General features: G+C 32.0%; 1 protein-coding gene across 1 annotated transcript in view; it reads left to right on the top strand.

Moving 5' to 3' along the window:
- Positions 1–23733, top strand: part of LOC143075022 (nucleolar complex protein 4 homolog) — a 29184-nt gene extending 5451 nt beyond the window's left edge. The window contains exons 2-14 of the mRNA XM_076250255.1: positions 8492–8597; positions 10429–10529; positions 12420–12524; positions 13770–13910; positions 14277–14382; positions 14916–15001; positions 16021–16132; positions 17556–17616; positions 18059–18169; positions 18967–19130; positions 19745–19827; positions 21462–21575; positions 23558–23733. Of these exons, the coding sequence (XP_076106370.1) occupies positions 8492–8597; positions 10429–10529; positions 12420–12524; positions 13770–13910; positions 14277–14382; positions 14916–15001; positions 16021–16132; positions 17556–17616; positions 18059–18169; positions 18967–19130; positions 19745–19827; positions 21462–21575; positions 23558–23674 (1407 nt within the window). The 3' untranslated portion in view covers positions 23675–23733. The remainder of the gene's footprint in view (positions 1–8491; positions 8598–10428; positions 10530–12419; positions 12525–13769; positions 13911–14276; positions 14383–14915; positions 15002–16020; positions 16133–17555; positions 17617–18058; positions 18170–18966; positions 19131–19744; positions 19828–21461; positions 21576–23557) is intronic.
- Positions 23734–25475: the final 1742 nt, after the last annotated feature.

Genomic DNA, 25475 nt, shown 5'->3' with positions numbered 1-25475 from the left:
AATTTTTTCTGGAAAAACTCAATTGTTCCATTAATACTATTCTAACATCAACACAACCCACAGAATAAAAGTTAAAGTTTTAGAACTTATAAAAAAGGATACAAAAAGAAACCAAAGGCCGAATACCAAATTCCATATAGATATCCGGCTTGGTGTTAATTGTCTTAATTATCCTTAATTGGCGATTGCTGCCAATCGATATCTATAAAATTGGGAATCAGTAGAGTAGTATGTCATTCTTTGGTAGTTATCTCAATGACAATGTTCCCATACATCATTTACATTGACAACAATATCAGACACTGATGCAGTTCTGATTTTAGGGAAGAAGAAATTAATGAAATAAAGAAAGATGACAGTTTTACCGATATATATTTTGCTATTAACAATGATATCATTAATTAGATATTTCATACATGTGATTCTTCTGGTGGGAGTCAAAATCTCCCGCTTTTAAGCCCCTCTTCCGTCCCTCCCATTAAAATTTGAAATCTTCCGCTTTTTGAAAATGTCAACCTCGAAAAAAATTTCAGTAGAAATTTTTGTTAACAAAATTGATACTGACAGAAAAAAAGTCAGAGAAACTCAAAATTGATATCGAGTTATCTATGAAGGTGTTAAGGATTAGACTGTACATTGTATATATACAGCAATAAAAGAGTTTTGGCAATTACCTGGTGATCAACTAGCAAGTTTAAGACGGGCGTATAACATTTGCGCCGATTTTTAAAATTTTCATTCTTTCAATTGCGCCGATTTCATTTTTTCATTTGCGCCGATTTTATATTTGTAGATTTACAGGTAAGTTAATACTTGTTCGTGTACTATACCGTTAAATACCATTGGTAAAATCTGGTTATAAACATAGGTTTTAGTTTATTTTGATTCATATTGTTCTGATCCTAGCTGTAACACGATGTGCAAATTGCAAATTGCAACGAGCGGAGGAGTCAATTCTTTAACCTTCGACGGCTAAACACATAAGTACGTAAGCCAGACAAAGAAATTTAAAGATGGACTTCGTTATTGGCAATTACGACAAATATAGAAGTGTCGAAATCACAAGAAAGAAATATATTAGATGTGTTGCCTATAAATACTCAGCAAGAACAGATCTATGATTTTAATGTATTCCGTTTTTATGGATTTGAATGCTGTAAATAGATTTTCAATTCGTCATTTTAGTATATATCACAGTGTTTTTATCTAAGGAGTTTACTTTTTTATTTTAAAGTATGCGAATATAGTGTACAACTGGCTAACGGAAGAGTTTTATAATGTTAAATGAAAAAATAACATGACTTGGATAGAGAGTTGTCTCATTTGCACTCATACCACATCTTCTTATGTCAATTCACCTGTAATTAACATGTTATTTACCTGTAAAAAAATCGGCGCAAATGAAAACAAAGATCGGCGCAAATGAAAGAAAAAATCGGCGCAAATGAAATGCAGATCGGCGCAAATGCAAAACGCCGGTTTAAGACACATGTCTGGATGATTAAAAGTGAAATACTGACAATGGATTAATTTAAGTTGTATAAACAACGACTTTGATGTGATGCTGTTAAAAACATTTGAACAGTTATATAAATACTTAACCTCAAGACAAATGTCTTAATGATCTCAAATATGATATGTATGCCTACTACACTTGTTGCAAAGCTGACTATGGTGACCCTAATGACTTGACCACACATATGGAGACAGCAAACCCACCAGAAAGCTCACAACTCTATCAATTCAACACCACTGTTCAGTAGTGGTACCAAAATTGACAATGTAGCTTAAGAAGACATACTTTTTACCAACTATGTATGATGTCTGATCACTTTATCTTGAACTTTATATATAATAAATAAATATTAAAAAAACCCTTATCTTCTATATCTATCAAGTAAAAATGGATATGCCTATGGAGTTATAGAATCATTAACAAAAAAAGAAAATATGCAGTTTAAACACCAAAAAACCATTGCTTACGTCAATAAAAATGTCGATAATAAATCTCAAGTTATGAGGCCCAAACTCCAGCTGAAAATTTCCTAATCTCCAGTTGTGGCTTGACAACTCTGTCACATGTATGATATTAAAAAAAATAACATTTTATAAGATCAAGGGACTTGATAGAACTTTCTTATGTAGATATATTCAAGCAACAAGTTCAAGTTTAATAAATGACAGTGCACTCATTTAAAGGGGCACTAGCTATATGTCAGTGATATATAAAAAAGATCAAATTTTTTTTGTTCAATCTTTAATGAAAATGAAAAAATGAAATCATAATTCACTTTTAGCAGCCTGTGTGGTTCAATTTTGTCATAATAAGCTTAGAAACAATCCATGTAACTAATACTAAAATATCAATCAGTACACATCCAATGGATTTATATATATAATTAGTATAAGAACATCATAAACAAAAAAACATGTCAGACCTAGTGCAATTGAAAATACATACATGTATTAAAAGATTGTAGTACTGCAACATATGTCATTTTATTTGCTTAGTTATGTCCCTTAGACATTCAGATTTTTTTCTTGTACAATTCATAAAAATATAGAAAATAGAGGGAAATATTGCTCCTTTGCCTGTTCCCTCAAAATCTGCATTGATTCAGAAACATTTTTCTCGATTTGAAAAATCCAGTTGAATATTTTTCTTGATATAAATATGAAACAACCATTTTACTGGGGGTATTTTTTTGTATCATGCAAGCATCTTTTTTCCCAGCACTGTACATTTGTACAAACATGATAAATTTGTCATTCAGTTCATACATGCAGCATGGTATGAAATCATATAATGTTCTGGTGAGGTTTTTTTTTTTTGGAATGATTGATTTAATTTTTGGTGTTTAATGTCACTTTCAACAATGAATAATGAATATTTCAGTTTTATTATGAATATAAGGATTAACTTGACCTCGAGTTTCATACCAGAGGGTTTGGTTAAAGTAATTTGATAATAGATATATACTGTTCATGTACATGATGTATGTTAATGTGATTACAATGATCATTATATACATGTTTTTCTTTAAAAAAATAAATTTATGCCTTCCCAAATGACATACATACATTTTGTACTTACGAATTTCCATATTTTCTATTTCATTTTGGCTTTATCAAATACTTGCATATAATTTAAGCAGAACATGATTTGCAGTACAGGATGCAACCCTCTGGCGCACCTTGAAAAGTCGTAAGGTTGTAAGTCCCTGGCGTGGATGTAATATGCTCGTAAACTTGGCCTGCTGCAAATCATATCTTGCATATAGTTTGGTTGTTAGGTGAAAGGGGGGGGGGGGGGGAGTTTGATTGTATGTATGTTTTTTGGTGAATTATATCATTAGTTTATTCAGTTGTTTTCTTCAATCTCTACACAGCTTAAAGGATAACTACATTTTGTTTATGTAATGATTATGATGATTGTTTGGTGTACATAGTGATCCGGCGGCGGCATTAGCTAACTTCTTAAAAGCTTTATATTTTAGAAGGCGGAAGACTTCATACTTTGTATATAGATGCCTCATGTTACGAACTTTCTGTCAGTCACATGTCCAATGTCCTTTTCCTCATTTTCATGGTTCAGTGACTACTTGAAAAAAAAGTTAAGATTTTTTGTAATGTTAAATTCTCTCTTATTATAAGTAATAGGATAACTATATTTGGTATGTGCGTACCTTGCAAGGTCCTAATGCCTGTCAGACAGTTTCACTGGACCTCGACCTCATTTCATGGATCAGTGAACAAGGTTAAGTTTTGGTGGTCAAGTCCATATTTCAGATACTGTAAGCAGTAGGTCTAGTATATTCGGTGTATGGAAGGACTGTGAGGTGTACATGTCCAACTGGCAGGTGTCATCTGACCTTGACCTCATTTTCATGGTTCAGTGGTTATAGTTAAGTTTTTGTGTTTTGGTCGGTTTTTCTTATACTACATTTGTACTATATGCAATAGGTCTACTATATTTGGTGAATGGAATGATTGTAAGGTGTACATGTCTAGCTGACCTTGACCTCATTTTTATGGTTCAGGGGTCAAAGTTAAGTTTTTGAGTTTTTGGTCTTTTTTTCTAATACTATATGCAATAGGTCAACTATATTTGGTGTATGGAAATATTTTATGATCTATATGTCAGTCATGCAGGTTTTATTTGACCTTGACCTCATTGTCATTGCTCAGAGTAATAAAGCTTTATATTTAGGACTCAACATAATATCAATGATAAGTAAAGAAGGCGAGACATTTCAGCGTGTGCACTCTTGTATGAATAGAGACATTGGTTTTAGACCACTAAAAGTAAAAAAACACCTATGAACTACACCAACAAAAGACTACCACTAAACAACAGGCTCCGGACAGGTGCATATATAAATGCAGTAGTTTTTAATAATTATTCAAAGGCAACAGTTTATACAAGTTTATATAATTAACAATATATTATTAGCTTCATACAAAACTATCACATTCATGTATAATTTTTGTGTTTCTTTGCAAATCCTTTGTCATTATGATTTTAAAACATTTCAACAAAACAGTTCTCTCACATCTATAGCAGCTTGAAATCCTGTATAATCATTGTTGTTCTCTGGGAAGGAATCTCTAATGTCTTTGACAACACAAGAAGGAATTACCACCCTTCTTCCTTTTCCAAGTTTTTCTCCTTTAAGCATCCAACAAATGAATTGTCTGTAAGCAACAAGACGGGATTGTCTGTAATAAAATATACAAATGAAAATGAAAGCATCAAATATATGATAGATTTTGGAAAAAATGGATTTATCCAAATTTCAACAGAACTGACAATAATGCATGTAGTTTAATTTATTTCACATGGTCACCAAAGATGAGAAAAGATATATATAGTAACCACTTTACTCCATCTGTCATTCTATCTGTCCAAAAGACATTGGGCATTAATTATGAAAAAGTCTCCCAACATTGAGCATTTGACGACTAGGCAAACAGCAGTCCTCAAAATAAAACATTGAAAACAAGACTGCAACCAGAAACCACTTAACTCGGGGAAAGGCAGGCTGATTCTGCTCAAGAGGTGGTGCTTGATATATGTCTTATATATTAGTACAAATTTGTTGATTTCAGGAAGTCATATTCAAAGAAGAATAGAAAGGGATTGTGGTTATGACATTCAAAAATACATTTTATTAATTTCTGTGTCATTTTGGTCTCTTGTGGAGAGTTGTCTCATGGCAGTCATACAGCATCTTTTTTATATAGTATCATTCCACTTAAAGACACTCGAAAAATCTGAGCAAATATTATATTTTCTTTTCAATAGAATGAAAGTTATGCAGACATTAATAATAGTCACATTCGGTGTATACAGTTCCAAGTTCAGTTGACCCACTCTGACTCATGGTTCCTGTTAAAGTTTGCATTTGTTGGTGAAAACTTTGAAAAAAAAAATAGAAAAAAAAATAGATTTTTTTTGTAATTCACTTTTTTTTTTGTCTCATAGTGAGAGAACAATTTCAATTTATAGTAGGCAGTGTTCAAACTCATTATTAATCGACGTGTACTTAATGGGAAATGACAATATTAAAATTTTTGAAGGACCACCTGACCCTACCCCCCCCCCCCCCCCCCCCCCAATATTTTTTTAAATAAATTGTCTCTGTGTCTATTATTTGTGCAGACAACCAGATATAAGTTAGTTTGAAAGGAAACCTTTTTATTTAATTCTGGTTAATAAAACTTTTAAAATGTCCAAAAATTCACCTGTTGCTCAATTCTTCCGGCGCTCGGCCTTGCTGTCCCTTGTACATCATCATCTGAATGTAAGCCAAATCCCACCAAATAGCATCCTAGCTACAGTAGACGTTTCATCTCTATATACAACGATACCACACAGAGAAGGGATTCTAGCCGCAAAAGAACAATTGGACAAACGAGAATCCAAAAAACCCTCCACTTGGATATTATTAAGATTCATGCATTTTATACCTACAAAAAACTGCTTTAGATTCAATGACAAATACTACCAACAAATAATGGGAACCAGCATGGGAACAAACTAAAGAGAGAATTTTTGAAGACACAGGACCTCAAACCACTTGTATGGTGGAGGTTCATTGATGATATTTTCTTTATATGGCCTCACTCAAGCGAGGATCTTAATTCCTTCTATATGAGTTTCACCCAACAATAAAATTCACCAGCGAGAAAAATAATGAGCGGATCAACTTCCTTGACACCACCGTGATTAAAGAAAAAGATGGAACAATTTATACAACACTATACACTAAACCAACAGATGTGAATACTTACCTACATTATAACTCTAACCACCCACCACACCAAAAACGAAGCATCCCGTACAGTCAGGCATTAAGAATACGAAGAATTTACAAGAAAACAGAAGACTTTGAAATCCACACACAAAGAATGCGTGAAAAATTTCTGGAAAAAAACTACCCAGACAATATCATAAAACTAGCCATATCCAAGGCCAAATCTATAAATAGAAGTGACCTTTTAATAGAAAAACGGAACCAACATGACCAAGTACAGAACCAAATCATTCCATTTGTTACAACCTACAATAGTAAAACGGAAAAAATATCAAAATCTTAACCAATCGGAAATATATTTTAAACAGATTACCAGACACCATGAACCTCACCAAATACAAATACACAGTAGCATATAATCGAAATGTCAATTTAAGAAATATGCTAGTCAAGAGCGACATTAAACCAAAATACAGAAAGAAAGGCAGCAAGCCGTGTGGGCATAATTGCTACCTTTGCAAACACATGAAAAAAAACCGAAATGGCAAAAAGCCATGCTAACAACTATGAAATAAAAATTACTGACGACATATCATGTACTACAAACAATGTAGTATACATGATTGAGTGCAGAATTTGCCACTTACAATATGTAGGACAAACTGGAAACACTTTAAAAAAACGATTCAGGGGACATTTTCAGGACATTAACACGGAAAATAAATTCAAACCAGTATCAATACATTTCACGTTACCTAATCACAGTAGGCACGACGTAACAATAACAGGCATTACAAAGACACCAACAGACGTCAACATTCGCTTAAGAACGGAGGAAGCCTGCATAAGACAACTTTCAACAGCAGAACCCTGGGGACTGAACAGAAGACGCTAAAATGGTGAAAAACAGAGAAGAAACAATAGGAATCAAATGCAACAAGAATTTTGCCAACTTAGGAACACTGAAAAGACACAACAGAACTTTTCATGAAGGAACCGTCCAGAATTTTAACTGCAACATCTGCGATGCGAATTTCACCAGGAAATATAATATCAAAAAACATATATCCGAGAAAAACATAATGGAACAGACCAAGAAAATTGCACAGAAACTGCAGGAACACCAAAACAGATGGCCATCCAAGTTGAAAAATGGGTGCCACCTTTTGAGGCAAAAAAATGGGACAGTACATTTAGGATTATCGACGGAAAATCATCAGTGACCTACCCAGAAAAGAAAGAAAAAACATCAGAAATTTTGGAAAGTGATTTATACCTATCGGATTCAAATAGCACAATTAATTCTCAAATTCAAACCACTCCAATAGACTGGAATAAATATTGTACCAATAGTTACGGCTATTTAACAGAAAAGAAATCCTACCACCAACAGACGTACCATCATTATGAAAGCTGGGATCAGTACACAACGAACAATTATAATTATTTAGACACATCTTCAAGGAAAAGCCAGACATCCATGATAGACCTAACTGAAGATGATAGCATAATTGACCTATGCACCAGTAACACCACCGTATGCTAACCATATACAGAACATTTTGATATCAATCTATTTATAACTTGAACACTTTCTTTTTCAAATCTATTTTTAATTATTCTATTTTTATTCGTACAATAATAACCACCATTACGTTACTTATACCTACCATTGTCAATTATAACGTCACTTTATATGCACCACTTTGAGTACCTCAGGCAGAATAAATTGTATATAAATTGTCCTGAAGACGCCTGCTTCGCAGGTTAAACATGTAGACCTTAGATAATAAAATTGCAGACCATTTGTCAATTTTAATATTATAATTCATAAAAATATACAAGTTTCTTATCTTGAATTTCTGAGGACTTCTTTGCTCTAATAGAATTTTTAATTGTCTGTCCTTTGCAGATGTCTTCAACTAATCATGTAAGTGTAATTTCATTGAAAATCTCCTTTGTCTGTTATCTTCAGAACACTGCACATTTACAAATCTCCAAGGGGCAATTTTTGAAGGCCTTGTGCAATAACTTAATATCTTTATGCAATAACTTAAGATCTTTATGCAATTTGTTTCTTTGTTGAATCAATGAAATGAGACATTGAACTCTTAAGTGAGCCTTAACAAGAAAATATAATCTTAACAGAGAAAAATCATGAAAGGCATGTTGTTACATTTCAAAACTAGAAAATTTTACGGTGGCTAAAAAAACCAATTTATTGTTCATTTCAGACAGAAGATAAAAGTGTTCTGACAGCTTGTGTTAAAGCTTTCCACAAGATCTTTACACAGTTCATTGGGAATGGAGAACTATACACATCACCTGAAGTAGATGATGGTATGACAACTTATGGTCAAGATTTCTTTGGATAATTAACATCCGAAATGTCAGATTTCTGAAGTTCTGTATTTTTCAAGTATTTTATTTCATATAAGGTTTAATACTTCTACCTGTACATATTTAACTGTCTGATTTACAGAAACAGTTCTAAAGCCCAAAACTTCACTGAAAACCAAATGACATAAAAGTTATGAACTATAGGTTACTAAAGCCTTCAACAATGAGCAAAATTTGTGCCACATACAATGTAGTCAGTTTAATATGAAAGACCAAAATGACAAATGTAAAACCATTCAAAAGAGAAATTGACAGCCTAATTTATATATAAATCAATAAAGGAAAGACAAATATGATGTACAAACCACAACCACTGATTTACAGGCTCAGGCTGACTTTGGACAGACACATACAAGATTATACAGGATGTGGCAGAGTTATTGATGTTTTTTTATGATAAACTCCCTCTTGTCTGTAACAGTACAACATAAGAAAAACTATTACAGTGACTTGACTGTTAGTGTTGCTCTCCACCAATTGCAAATCATTCAAAATTTTGACCAAATTGCAATTTGAATTATTAAACCAAATTGATCAACTTGTCAAAATTTTGAACAAATTGTTCAGTCAAAATGTGAAAGTGCAAGGTGATAAAATAAAACATGCTTACAATCCTATAAGACTTTTTGTTGTTGTGACAAAGTCAGACTAACAGTTTGTATAGGTACATGTATATTATAGTCAGTACCATGCTAAAGGTGAACTTGTTTTTTTGAATTGCTATAAAAATGTCCAAACTAAGCTTTTATATAGTTTTTCTTTGGAAAAGTATTCTATATTCAATTTTAGAGTTGGATATCATTTTAAATAAAACATCATATAATCAGTGAAATAAGAATATGCTATTGATACGTTTCCATGAGGAGATAACCTAAAACATTATGATTTTGAATAAAGACTTTTTGAAAGAAAAAAATATTATCTCCCCATGGAAACTTCCTACACACATATTGCAATTTGACACATATTTTACTGAACATGAAATGTTTTAATTTACTTAATGTCTAATTCTTATGAATAAAGAATACTTTTTCAAAGAAAAACTAAATGAAAGCTTAGTTTGGACATTTTTATAGCAATTCAAAATAACAAGTTCACCTTATGCATGGTAATGACTATAATATAACCATACAAACCGATAGACTACTTTAGTCACAACATCATTAAAGTGGAATTAAAGTCTTATAGCATTGTAAGTATGTTTTATTATATCACCTTGCACTTTCATGACTTGGCTGTGGTTTTCTACAGCAGTTGGTTCAAATTTTCTGACCAGTTGAACAGTTTGATTTTAAAAAACAAATTGCCATTTGGTCAGAATTTTGAATAAGTTGCAAATGGTGGAGAGCAACACTAACAGTCAAGTCACTGTAAAATAGTTTTAAAAAAGTATATCCTATTGTAAACCCTAGCACTGTACATGACTGTTATTTTCTCATTAACATATATACATCAATAATTATATACATGTGTATTAAACCTCTCACAAGACCAATGCTTTTTGTGAGGGGAATTAAAAATGCACTAATGGAAAACCCCACTGGTGAACAAAAAGTTTTTAGTATGAAGCATCCTACTAAGGACTTAAATATTTCACCTACATTAATAATGTGATGTTGCCGACAGCTCCTCGTGTAGTGTTGTGGATCTGTGCGATTCATCACGACAGTTTATAATGTTAGATGTATCACTAATTATCCATGTTTAAAAGCACATGATCTCATTCTGTATTGATTCATTAATGCCTACTAATACTATTTGTTATTTACAGAGTCTAAGGAAGGGAAATATAAGATCTGGTTAAATGAGAGATATAGTGATGTTTATGAAAGACTTGTAGAATTATTACAGTGTAAACATGCTACAGTTAAAGTAAGTAAAACAATATGTGTGGTTTGATAAGTCAGCTCAAAACAAATAGAAAACAATTTATAGCTTACTATGTAGTATGGGTTTAGCTCTTTGTAGACGGCTGTACAGTGTAGTTTTTCAATGGAGATTTGTCTCACTTGTAATCATACTGTCTTTGTTGAAGGCTGTACAGTGTAGTTCTTCAATGGAGATTTGTCACACTTGTAATCATACTGTCTTTGTTGAAGGCTGTACAGTGTAGTTCTTCAATGGAGATTTGTCTCACTTGTAATCATACTGTCTTTGTTGAAGGCTGTACAGTGTAGTTCTTCAATGGAGATTTGTCTCACTTGTAATCATACTGTCTTTGTTGAAGGCTGTACAGTGTAGTTCTTCAATGGAGATTTGTCACACTTGTAATCATACTGTCTTTGTTGAAGGCTGTACAGTGTAGTTCTTCAATGGAGATTTGTCACACTTGTAATCATACTGTCTTTGTTGAAGGCTGTACAGTGTAGTTCTTCAATGGAGATTTGTCACACTTGTAATCATACTGTCTTTGTTGAAGGCTGTACAGTGTAGTTCTTCAATGGAGATTTGTCACACTTGTAATCATACTGTCTTTGTTGAAGGCTGTACAGTGTAGTTCTTCAATGGAGATTTGTCACACTTGTAATCATACTGTCTTTGTTGAAGGCTGTACAGTGTAGTTCTTCAATGGAGATTTGTCTCACTTGTAATCATACTGTCTTTGTTGAAGGCTGTACAGTGTAGTTCTTCAATGGAGATTTGTCTCACTTGTAATCATACTGTCTTTGTTGAAGGCTGTACAGTGTAGTTCTTCAATGGAGATTTGTCTCACTTGTAATCATACTGTCTTTGTTGAAGGCTGTACAGTGTAGTTCTTCAATGGAGATTTGTCACACTTGTAATCATACTGTCTTTGTTGAAGGCTGTACAGTGTAGTTCTTCAATGGAGATTTGTCACACTTGTAATCATACTGTCTTTGTTGAAGGCTGTACAGTGTAGTTCTTCAATGGAGATTTGTCACACTTGTAATCATACTGTCTTTGTTGAAGGCTGTACAGTGTAGTTCTTCAATGGAGATTTGTCACACTTGTAATCATACTGTCTTTGTTGAAGGCTGTACAGTGTAGTTCTTCAATGGAGATTTGTCTCACTTGTAATCATACTGTCTTTGTTGAAGGCTGTACAGTGTAGTTCTTCAATGGAGATTTGTCTCACTTGTAATCATACTGTCTTTGTTGAAGGCTGTACAGTGTAGTTCTTCAATGGAGATTTGTCTCACTTGTAATCATACTGTCTTTGTTGAAGGCTGTACAGTGTAGTTCTTCAATGGAGATTTGTCACACTTGTAATCATACTGCAACTTATTTTATATTATTAAAGACACTGATATGACAACAAACATGCCTTTCCTATAAGAGACATGACTTCAATCATGATTAACCTTGAATTTTAGTACATACTGTAGAAACATTAATTTACGTGGGGTTAAAATTTCGTGATTTTGTCTTTCTATAAGATTTCATGGGGATTTAATTTCGTGGTTTCCTTAAACTGAAAGTGGTTTTATATGGAGGTTAAATTTTCGTGGGGTTTTTAATTTCGTGGATATATTCTTTCCACAAAAAAAACGAAATTAAATCCTCCACGAAAATTTCTGCTTTTACAGTATGTGCTCAAAGAAAAATATACTCTATGTTATAAAGTCAAATTATAATAACTATCCTCATAACAGGAATACTATCTCAAAATCTAAGAATAGGCAAATGACTACTGCAGAACTGAAAAAGAGGATGAAGGGCACTAAATCTAAATGATAATTGCATAAATAGTATAAGGTTACGAAATAGCTGTGTACTGATAAATGTTTTTATCTGTTTTAGGAGCTATCATTAAGTACATTGATGAAGTTGGTAACAGCAGAAGGTCAAAACCCAATTACAGTCATTACAGCTAAACAGTCAAATTTTCCAATACACAGATTTCAGGTAAATTGTGTGACAATTAAGTACAATATAATTTTCCTGTACAGAGAATTTTGTCTCTTGTAGGGAGAGTTGTCTCTTTGACACTTGTACTAATGACCAACAGACAAATGCAGGTGAGACAATCAGTAGTTCACAACCAAAAGATTAAGCAACATCAACCCCACTGAAAAACACTGATGAACTAAGGGATTTAAGAAGGGGCTTTTAACTTCTATTGAATACTGTAAATTCAAAAGTTTTTGCTTACATTTATTATAATGATTTTGTCATTTTAGACTAAAATGCAATTTAAATTTTTGAGATATTGAGAAAAATCCTGTTTAATTCATATAAAAAATTTCAAAATGTGAGTTTTCATTATTGCAATTATAACCCTGAAAATTGTTTTGGCAATAATAAAAGCATGGCAATAATTTCTGAATTTACAGTAGTAATTCCAAGTCTGGACTACTGATAAAATTGATTTAACTCATTGCCCCCTGAATCTATTTTTAGAAAACTGCACTGTATTCCTGATAAGATTTTCAACAGCAGTATCTCTCTCCCTGAAGGAAAATGGCTGCCATAGATTGTAAATAGGGTGTATTTAAAAAAAATAATTAAAAATATTTATCAAATAGATATAATTGTTGTGTTTTTTTGTTTTTTTTTCAATAATATGTTATATTTTATAAATAAAGTAAAATAAAAATTAATACATTCTTACTTTTATTTTTATTTCATTGTTTATTGCACTCTATCGTAGTTTTGTACTGTAAAAATTTTTCATATATTTCTCCATTATTTCTTGTGAAATTCTCTGAAACAGCTCAGACAAAGAAACACATGACATCCATTACGTTTAATTTTAACATCTTTTCTCCCTTAGTTAGAAAAACATTGTTTGCAACGTCCCCTTTTCTCATTTTCACAAGGCCATTGTTTACGTTTCACAGATCGATGACTTTGTAGTAAAATTCCAATGTGTATTTTATGAATGAAAACTGTGCCACGTGTTAAATCTCATTAATATTCATTAGAGAATCATGTGACTCTAAAGCCATGCTCCTAGGAACCAATCAGAAGAGGTTTAACAAAAATGGGACCCAACCAAAATGACGCTTTATGCGTCATTCGGGAAATACAAAATGGCGGATTCAGACGCACATATGCGTCACCAGGGAGCAAATCAAAAGTAAAAATGATGCATATCCGTGTCAACAGGGGCCAATGAGTTAATAGGATTAATTGTTATCTCTTTCATAGGAAATAATGAGAGGACTGATATCTGTAGATAACAACCACAAAGATTTAATAACAAGGTTCCAGGAGTATTTAGACTATGATGATGTTAGGTTTCATGTTCTCAAGTTCCTCATTAAAGACATCAAAGAAAAGAAACAACAGGTAAACAACATTTCAAATGGTGGGTATGCAACAGGAAAAATACCGAGCACCTGATACATTGAATGTTATAAAATGCTTTTCAGGATGTACTGAGGTGAAATTGAATAAATCAAGAATTTTGAATTGATGCCACAACCCAGAAGAGCTTTACTTAAAAATAAGCTAAAAAAGTGGAGCTCCTTTTCAAGATATTTGATTTTTTTTTTTAAATTTGCCAAAAACATATTTTTGCACTATTAAAATTATCCACTTGCCGTGGGTGTATCATCATGGAGCAGTAGCTTGCAGTTTCACTTGTTTCAAAATGTATATAAAAAACATGTATCACTTAAAACAATACAGAAAGTTACATATTTTTTTTTTCAGAAATACAGTGATGAATATTTGAATAATATCTACGCCATGTTAGAACAGATATCATTTCCATTGATTGGAAATGAAGTGCTGTCAAACTGCTTATGTAAAACACCGGGTAATATATATGAAGTCGTTGATAACTAGACAGTTAGTTCCTGGAATGCTTTAGATAAACCATTTACCAAGAGAACTTTGTGACTCTTTAAAAACATTTAATGAAACACTGGTAACAAATCGTCTGTGATTGTTTGCACGGAACATGTAATTATTTAAAATCGTGTATGATTGTTTGCCCGTTGTTTCATGGAAAAACCAGTGTTCCATCATTAAGTAAAATTAAAATATTGTAATGCATAACATGCATAAGCTTGTTCTCGGGTGATTTTTATGCTTTTTTCATTCAGATAAGTACCAGTGGATTCCAGTTTATGTTATGTAATGCTATGAAAATATTGCTGATGTAAGAGACCAAAAGGGATTATTTTTGCAAGCTTTTTTGATCATCCTTTTGTGAAAATTGTAATGTTTTGGGAACTTGAATTTGGTTTACTGCGCCTTTCACCATCTTCAAAATAGTATTGGATTTCATCTTCTAAGTAACTTAAGATGTTGTTTTGGTTACATTACATGTATGATGTATCTTTTCAGATGATTTGTCAGTATTTAAAGTTAGCAGTTTAAAAGAACAAAAGAAGTTGTTTTCTAGTGCCTGGGTACAGTTTCTACAGTTCAAAGTAAGATTCATTTCACAGACAATATTATTTTTTAATAAAGTTCAATTGTATATAAATTTGACTTCACAGAAACAAGCCTTCACTTTCAATCTTCCATCGTTGACCTCAGTAACATGATAAATATGTAGATTTCACACAAAAGCCTGACATTTGGTTAATTTTGAAAACTATTCATTTCCCTCCATGTAAAATATTTCTTCAGAATTTATTGTATAACAGTAATTGTATTCAACAATGATAGGTTTCATTAATTGCAATCTCACATATTATTCTCTACGATTGAATTTTACTTACTGTGAGAGATGAAAGATATATTATGGTATCGGGTCCGTTCGCCCTAAAAACATTTTCGCCCTCAGTTTGCCCATAGAGTCAGTTCGCCCTACTAAAAAATATTGATATTCAGGGCATTGAAGTTGGATAAACTTATTCAGATATGTATATGGTATATATTGTTGAAATTTATGAAAACATATGGAAATATTTAAAAGTTGATGGCTTTTTAGGATGGGTTCAATGACATAATAATTCTTATTGATACTTGTGATACTTTTCATACATGTCTGTTGATGGATTAATAATTACATTCTAAAAACAAACATTTTGTTTTGATAAACTAGGCAGCTTGGAATTAATTAAAAAACAATGATGTACGAACTGTAAATGAAAAGAATTTACAAGTTCATTTATCATATTCTAAGACTAGTATCATGCAGTTATACTGGGACTGAAAACATTTATTTTTTTAACAAATATCAATAAAGATAAATTAATACATTGTATTCCAGTATTCTACTATGCAAATAATGAAGGGAATAATAAATTGGCTGTGACAATACAAATATTCGGTAAATTTTTCAACAAACTTAAACATATTCTGTTCAAATAATTAACATTTTGCAACTGGACAACATTAAAAAAAAAATCAGGACGAATGGACCCTGGGCGAACATGAATCAGGGCGAAATATTATATATTATCTTCAGCACAATTAAAATCAAACTTTTTTTCTATTCCAGTTGACGTCCAGTTTATACAGAAGTGTGTTAGTAATATTACATGATAAAGTGATGCCTTATATGACCAATCCACTGTTGTTATCAGATTTTCTAACAGAGTCCTATAATGTTGGTAAGTAGGCAGATGTTTATTAAAAGGAATGAATCTTTTTTACAGTTTAATAGAATAACCTAGAAATAAAGGTGCTGCTAAGAAAAATCTGCTTGATAAACAAAATAGAATATAACTAAAGATAAGAGGGATTCGTAAGAATTATGAACATGTTGATTATAAGACGAACTATATATAGAATGTAAGGATTTTAAGACGAACTATATATAGAATGTAAGGATTTTGAAAGTTTATTTACCTTTGTTATTTTTCCCAAATTTATTGTACTGGTTTATATAAGGCCAAACAAAATATATATGTCTGTTTAAGGTTGCATCCTTCAAAAAAATAGGGCAGGTAGGTAGGTATTTCCATTTTATTTTATTTTTTCATTTTATTTTTTTGGTGAGATGTGTGATGTTGTTACATGTTGTAAAGTTTAGTGTAACAGTTTTGTGACACCCCTGCAGACCATACATATTATTAAATGTGTGGTATTTACATTTAATTATGAGAGGTTAGTCTCAAATTATCTATGTCTGTACTTGGCTAACCTCCATAAGTACTGAACTTACCTGCAGAATTTATAAATTAAAAAAAAAATGACTATTTTAACAGGTTTAATTCTTGGTTTGAAATATAATTGCAGGGATTGGTGTTATGTCAATAGGGTGGTGTCAGAATTCTTTTATATTTAAACATTGACATATTCAAACATCTTCAACAGCTAAGTTCCTATCAACAATAAAACCGTCACCTTGTTGAATTTCAGTCTTACAAGTCAGTGTTACTTTGTAAGATTTAGCAGGTTCATGATTACTATGGTACAGATGGAACACATTGGTATCAATTTTTAATTTTAATGTGACCACGCTTGCTGCCTCTGACAGCCCGTTGGGCCTAGCAGGCTGCTATTGAGATCTAGATCATAAAAATGAATTTATAAGAATATGCGATCATGATCATGCAACTTCTTTCACTTTTGTTTTAAACTGAAAGTAGGTGTTTCCAGCTTTGTACTTTCACTTTCAATTTCATTTTTGAATAAAATGACATAGGGTCGTCACCCACAAATAGGGATGGTCAGGTAACCGTAAACAGGCTTATATTTTTTTTTGCCTAATGTCAAGTACTGTGATCAAGAAATTTGACTCAGTCAGACTTTGTATCAGTTTGGAAAAAAAAATTAAAAGCTATAATAAAATTTCCCAAATATATGGGACATAAAAACAAATCACTCATGAACAACATATGGTCTTATCAGCAAGACTTGTTACTGCCACACACTGGGTGGGATACACCAGTTTCATGCAAATAAACTTTCCTCTGTGCTATTACTATTTGGACTATATGCCATATAAGTAGAATGCACAATAAAAATCTTGCACAATCTAGATACCAACATGTATGTTTTAATGAAACCATTTTCTTTTATTCTTTTCAGGCGGTGCTATTAGTCTTCTAGCCTTAAATGGATTATTTATTTTAGTACACAAATTTAATTTGTAAGTATAACTGATTTTCTCATTAAATTATATTTGAATAGTCTAGAAATAACTTTAATTTTCAGTTTTAGCAAGATGAAATCATTTCTTTTGTTAAAGATTAAAATTATGCATGTTTTAGATATAGGAAAATTATTAAAAAAAAAGCAGAATCATAATGTAATTGTTTTTCAACACCAAATATATGGAAACACTTACTGTTTGTTGGGAAGACAAAAAAAAAAAGAGTTAGACATTCCTACTGCAAGTCATATTTAGGCACACATCATTATTGTGGCACATCATTATTTTGATGAATTTTCTAAAGATATAGTAGTACTGTTTAACCCTTATTCAAATTTTAATAGTTCTTAACATGCTTAATATAAGTTTTAATTATGATATATCTTGCATACTGTCGAATTGTACTAATTATAATCTGATATAAAACTTATAATTTCAGAGATTATCCTGAATTCTTTACTAAGCTATATGCCTTGTTTGAACCTGGTGTTTTCCATGCTAAATATAGAGCTCGATTCTTCTTCTTAGCAGATCTTTTTCTTACCTCCAGGTAATTATATCAGTGTTGTTCTAATATAATTAGGAACTGGTCTTACTGTACAGAAACCTTTGTAGTGTAACATTATGTTGACCTCTTGATGTTTGTTTCTGATTTCATTATGTAGTAAGGTTGCTATCTCATCAATGTGTTAACCACATCTTCATTTTGGAATGTATAAATTTGGAATAATGACAAAAAATGTAGATATATTTTTAACTGAAGATAAATATTGTACAATTTTTAATAAAATGGAAAAAGTGGGAAAAGATATCAAGGGGGCAATCAGAAAACAGAAGTCTAATAAAAACATTCAATACCATGACCCAAAACAAATTACAGGAAAATCCAACTTTATAAGTCCACAAAACACTACACTCAGAACTCCCACCAAAAACCAAGATGACATTGATTAATGGAATTGACATATATGCTTACAATTAGCTGCAAAATTTGATAAAAGCAGAAGAAAAAATCCAGTTTTGGACATTTAAATTATTCAAGTTCATAATGGAAACAGAGGAGATCCAAGTAATGTTATGGTAAAGCCTGAGGATCCTAATAAAAAGGATTCATCTTAAAAAATATTGATTTAATCTTTAGATGTTGAAATAAAGTTTCTTAGATCATCTAATATACCTATATACCTCATTTATAGGGTAGTGAAAAATATTATACTTATACATGTATACCTCATTTATACGGTAGTGAAAAATATTTTACTTATATACCTGATTTATACGGTAGTGAAAAATATTTGTATTGTTTGGTATAATGAAACAGAATACATTTTATTTGATTATTTTCAGTCATTTACCAGCCTATTTAGTAGCAGCATTTGCCAAAAAGCTATCTAGATTATGTCTGACTGCCCCTGCACCAGGCCTCTCTATAGCTGTACCATTTATATACAACCTTATTAATCGTCATCCTAATTGTAATGTCTTGATACACAGAACAGACAGTTCTACAGGTACATATACTTTAATGTGTTCATTAACTACCAACACCTCTTAATATAATAAAATACTGCAATGAAAGTAAATATTTTCTAGAGAGACAGAAATAAATGATTTAATGAAAATCCATTTTCTTTTGTTCCCATTTATGCGAATTTGAACTGTTTAACACTTTCAAACTAGTCAAAAGTAAGATTACAAATGAAAGAGATGGATATGCTGATTTATGTTGTCATATAGAATATTTATTTAAAAACATAACTTTAATCGAATTTAATAAATTGATGAGATAGTATTGAATTTAATTTTTAAACAGGAACAATGATTATAAGTTTTTAAAATTTTAATGTTTAGCACTTTAGGGAACAGAATACTTTGTCAAAATAAGATTGGATATTTAAAATTCAGAAATTATTGTAAGAGAGATTAGTTATTGTCATTTCATGTCAAGAATGCAAATTCATTTTATTACGATACCTTCCAGTCGCGTTATTATCATTAACAAAACATTTGCAATAATTCCTAAATTTATAGTTATTTGATTTGAAAATGCTGAATCTCTGTAAATTTGATAGATTATGATATTGAAATGTGTCGTTTATTTTTAACATGTGTTTATTGTTTATAGAGCTGTCAGCTGACCCCTTTCTAATGGATGAACCAGACCCATCTCAATGTAAAGCTTTAGAAAGTTCACTGTGGGAATTAAAGGTAATAATTCTTCTAATGACAAGACAAAAAATAATGTGGACTTTGAACATTTGCTGAATGCTTGACTGAGCGTATAAAATCAATGTTCAGTATGACCATTGAGTTAAAGTCAGTAGGTGGCAGTTTAGTCCCTTTGGGATAGTATCATACCATCTCTTTTCATATTATAAGACCTTTAAAACAAACATGCATGGGATCCAGTAAAGCACTTCAAAATCTTAGCTATGGGTGGCTGTCACCTATTTTTTTCCATAGTGGAAAGATAAGTAAAATTTAATTTGCCTCTATAGGTGGTAACCCATTTAAAAGTACTTTCCCTGGGTACCATGTATGCTTTAAAAGAACATCATTTAATATTTTTGTAAAAGGCAAATAAGTTTTTCATATTCAGACACTTTGTATATATTTATTTACAGTTCAAATGGTTGTATACATTTTTGATAAACAAATAAAGCTTCTGGGAACTATGGAGATGAAACAATTATAATAAAATCAATAGATTTTAATATTTATCATGATAAGGCCAACTAAAACTAATTAGTAGATTTTCATCCAAATTTTTTAAAAAAATGGGGCGGGTGGGAGGATTTTATATTTTAATTTTTATTTCTTATGAAACCCTCTTGTGACATGTTCTTCGTATATGCAAGTGTAATAATAAGCTTATATCATGTACATGTATAAACATGTTATTTTGCATAAGAAATCTTAAATAAAAATAAATATTTCTGATTGGCAACCGCTGTTCTACATGTAATCGCTGCTTTAAAAACCTATTTTTAGTAAACAACAAAAACATAAGAGAAATGCTTTCTTCAGTTGGACTACCTTCACCAAATTTATTTGTCTTTCTAAGCAATGTTTTTTTTGTCTCCATAAAAGGAAACAAATATGCATTGGTAATTATGAGTACAGAATAAAATGAAAATTCAAACAGTTTTGGAAAAAAAATAGGATTGGTGCTTTTATGATTCTTCTTATAGATGTAACTATAATTAATATGTAAAACATGAACTTAACATTAACGATTTGCGCTCTTGGACACAGCGTATTACTTGTAACCCGATTATTTCATGCCTTTCTCGTAATCAATATATATTCTCGGTAGATGATTTTGTCTTCATAGAGCTGCAGAATAATTTTAAATTACTCGAATAAGTCAGAAAACCAAAATTTGAAACAGGAAGTTTGAAGGAAACGAAATTTTTGACGCTTACCGGATAAGGAAATGAACAAAATCCGGAAATCGTAATTTTTAGAAATAAAAAAATCCGGGCGGGGATGAAAATCTATCAATTAATTTTAATTGGCCTAATCAAAAAAGAAAAATAACAAACTCTGAGGAATTTTAGAAACAGAAAGTCTGTAATCACATGGTATAATCAAAAGCTCAAACACATCACATGATTAGATGACAACTGTCATATTCCTGACCGTCGACAGGCATATTCTTATGTGGAAAATGGTGGATTAAACCTGGTTTTATAGATAAATGACTGTAAATTTTTTGTCCTCTATACTCATTTTGAAGGACATGTATAAATGATCCTACCCACATGTGTCATAAAAACAAACCATTGAAGTTTCCAAACTAATTTATTAATTTTTTATATAATTTGTGTATCTATTTTCAGACTCTCCAGACTCATTACAATCCAGATATTAGTAAGATGGCCAACAGGATAGAACATCCATTACAGACATCAGAAATAGATTTGTCAGAGCTTCTGGAAAATAATTATCATCAGGTTTGTTAACCTACAGTACTGCATTTATAGTTCTTGAGTAATACCCCTTTTTAGCTCACCTGGCCCGAAGGGCCAAGTGAGCTTTTCCCATCACTTTGCGTCCGGCGTCCGTCGTCGTCCTGCGTCCGTCGTCGTTAACTTTTACAAAAATCTTCTCCTCTGAAACTACTAAGCCAAATTTAATCAAACTTGGCCACAATCATCATTGGGGTATCTAGTTTAAAAAATGTGTCCGGTGACCCCGCCAACCAACCAAGATGGCCGCCATGGCTAAAAATAGAACATAGGGGTAAAATGCAGTTTTTGCCTTATAACTCAAAAACCAAAGCATTTAGAGCAAATCTGACATGGGGTAAAATTGTTTATCAGGTCAAGATCTATCTGCCCTAAAATTTTCAGATGAATCGGACAACCCGTTGATGGGTTGCTGCCCCTGAATTGGTAATTTTATGGAAATTTTGCTGTTTTTGGTTATTATCTTGAATATTATTATAGATAGAGATAAACTGTAAACAGCAATAATGTTCAGCAAAGTAAGATTTACAAATAAGTCAACATGACCGAAATGGTCAGTTGACCCCTTTAGGAGTTATTGCCCTTTATAGTCAATTTTTAACCATTTTTCGTAAATCTTAGTAATCTTTTACAAAAATCTTCTCCTCTGAAACTACTGGGCTAAATTAATCCAAACTTGGCCACAATCATCTTTGGGGTATGTAGTTTAAAAAATGTGTCCGGTGACCCGGCCATCCAACCAAGATGGCTGCCACGGCTAAATATAGGACATAGGGGTAAAATGCAGTTTTTGGCTTATAACTCAAAAATCAAAGCATTTAGAGCAAATCTGACGGAGTGAAATTGTTTATCATGTCAAGATCTATCTGCCCTGAAATTTTCAGATGGATCCGACAAACGGTTGTTTAGTTGCTGCCCCATAATTGGTAATTTTAAGAAAATTTTGACGTTTTTTGTTATTATCTTGAATATTATTATAGATAGAGATAAACTGTAAACAGCAATAATGTACAGCAAAGTAAGACCTAAAGATAAGTCAACATGACAAAAATGGTGAGTTGACCCCCTAAGGAGTTATTGTCCTTTATAGTCAATTTTTAACAATTTTCATAAAATTTGTAAATTTTTACCAACATTTTCCACTGAAACTACTGGGCCAAGATCATTATAGATAGAGATAATTGTAAGGAGCAAGAATGTTCAGTAAAGTAAGATGTACAAACACATCACCATCACCTAAACACAATTTTGTCATGAATCCATCTGCTTCCTTTGTTTAATATTCACATATACCAAGGTGAGCGACACAGGCTCTTTAGAGCCTCTAGTTAAACATAAAAATTGCTGATTTTTTTTCGTTTCTTTCTCTAACTTTTATAGTTTGCCTCAACTGTATGTTATGAAACTTATACACAATGCTAATTACCACACTATACAGATCAAATTTCAAAATTAGGTGGCGTCACATATACCCTTCCTGAGTTATGCCTCTTTATAAACTTTAAAATTGTTGAATTTTTGGTTTCCATTCTCTTACTTGACTTCACCTCTTCCAAATGTTATGAAAGTTATACACAAAACTTATTACCATAAAATACAGATCAAATTTCAATTTAGGTGGTATCACTTTTACCGTTCTAACTTAAGTTAGCCACAATCAAATGTTATGTTAAAAAAATACACAATACTTATTTATACCACAAAACTGGGATCAACATAAATTTGGGTAGCATCACTTTTACTTTTTTTCAGTTATGTCCCTTTATAACTTTATATGATATGCAAGTGGAGGAATCATCTGTGTCCCATTGACAAATTTGTTTTAGTAATGCCTGCAGATCTATTACTTATTTTTTTAGTACATTCCAATATGATCATAAATAACCAAGGTATTTCTATACAAGCAAAATTATATACCTTTGTTATTTATCAGCAGATAAAGTTGACTTTTTTTCTTCATTTTTCAGTTGTTTGAAAAAGAGACGAGGAAGAAAATAAAAATAGCACCAGTGACATTTATTCCTCCAAAAGGATTGTTAATAACAAATGATGATAAAATTGGATTATGCTGGACAATGGACTGAATCAATAAACATACACAACAAAAATATTCTTTTAATTTAATAAAAGTTGTTTAGCTCAACGATGCCACAAACCTACCAGCTGATTGAAATTGTGACTACCTCACTGACTGAATAAATTTTCATTGAATAGCGACCAATCTTTTGATAGAAATTCTGAAAATAAATTCTGTTGTCCTATAGTACCTTCTCCTCATATCTCAAGTTTAAGTTATCTTTGAATAGTACAACAGGATGACAAATAATAATGGGAAGACCTTATTGATTTCATGGTAGTGGACTGATATCAACTGAGGGAGGACAGGCCTTTTTTAATGGGAAGACCTTATTGATTTCATGGTAGTGGACTGATATCAACTGAGGGAGGACAGGCCTTTTTTCACACATGGGCTCAAATGATGACTTAATAATTGGAATTTTCTGTGTATCCATAAAAAAACACAGAAATGAGGCATAAGAGTAAAGACATGTCTGCTTGATATCAGATTAATGAGGGCCCCGCCAATGGCTAGTTGCCCTATAGTGGTCAGTCTGTCCGTCTGTAACAAATTGTGTCTGCTCTATATCTAGAGAAGCGTTATATTTCATAATTTGTACTTGACATGTATATTAACCAACATCAGAGGGTGTGTCATAATACTTGTTCAACTTCCTAGGTCAATGGTCATGGTAAAAAACTGGTTTCAGTTAACAACCTTATGTCCTATAGTAAAGATTGTGTCTGCTCTATATCTGGAGAACCGTTATAGTTTTAAAGTTTATAATTGTCATGTATATTAACCAACACCAGAGGGTGTGTCATAATGTATGTACGACTTCCTAGGTCAATGTCATAACACTGGTTTTGGTTGACAATCCCCATGTCCAATGGTAAAGATTGTGTCTGCTATATATCTTGAGAACCGTTATGATTTCAAAGATTACACTTGACATGTATATTAACCAGAGCAGTCCGATAAACAACAGGATGTCATTTATTTACCATGTACACCTTACAACCATTTCATACATCACATTTAGTTGACATATTGGTTATAGCATCAGAGATTGGACCATAATACAAAAACTTTATTCTCCAATGAACCATGAAAAAAATCAAGGTCAGATCAAACCTGCCAGACACACTGCAACATCCCATATAAACCAAATACAACTGATATTTCGCCTACAGTAACTGAGAAACAGCCAAAATCACAAAAACTTGACATTGATTGACCAATTGAACCATGAAAATGAGGTCAAGGTCAGATAAAGCATACCAGTCTGCGATAAAAAAATCACCTTCATCACTGATCCATAAAATGAGATCGAGTTAAGGTGAATCCTGTCTGACGGACATGTACACTATGCAAGGATCCCATATACCATTTATAGTTATACTTATATGCTGTCACTGCAGAATAGACCATAACTACTTTAAGAGAAACAAAATCAATTGAATGACAAGCTTCATGTATGGTAATTATTGTGAGATTAGCTGGTGCCATCAGCTATGCAGCACAAGTATTCAGATGAGGAATAAGAGCAAGTACTGCATAATCAGCTCTGGGGCTAAATTGTGTGATACAGAGACGTGCAAAAAGTATTCGGTCACAATGGCGTCATGTTTACATTTCAAAACGAAAGTTGTAAAGTTCATGCTTGCACTGTAAATAAATCAACCAATGAAATACAACAAAAATAAAAACTTACCTCTAATACTTTGTTAAGTGTCCTTTTAGCCTGATTACATTTAATATCCTTTTCGGAATCGACTTGTATAAGCACTGAATATAGGCAGGGGAAATACTGACCCAAATACGGT

The sequence above is a fragment of the Mytilus galloprovincialis genome, chromosome 5, assembly GCF_965363235.1.
Source record: "Mytilus galloprovincialis chromosome 5, xbMytGall1.hap1.1, whole genome shotgun sequence".
Classification (NCBI taxonomy): Eukaryota; Metazoa; Mollusca; class Bivalvia; order Mytilida; family Mytilidae; genus Mytilus; species Mytilus galloprovincialis.
This window is presented reverse-complemented; position numbering and strand designations above follow the sequence as displayed.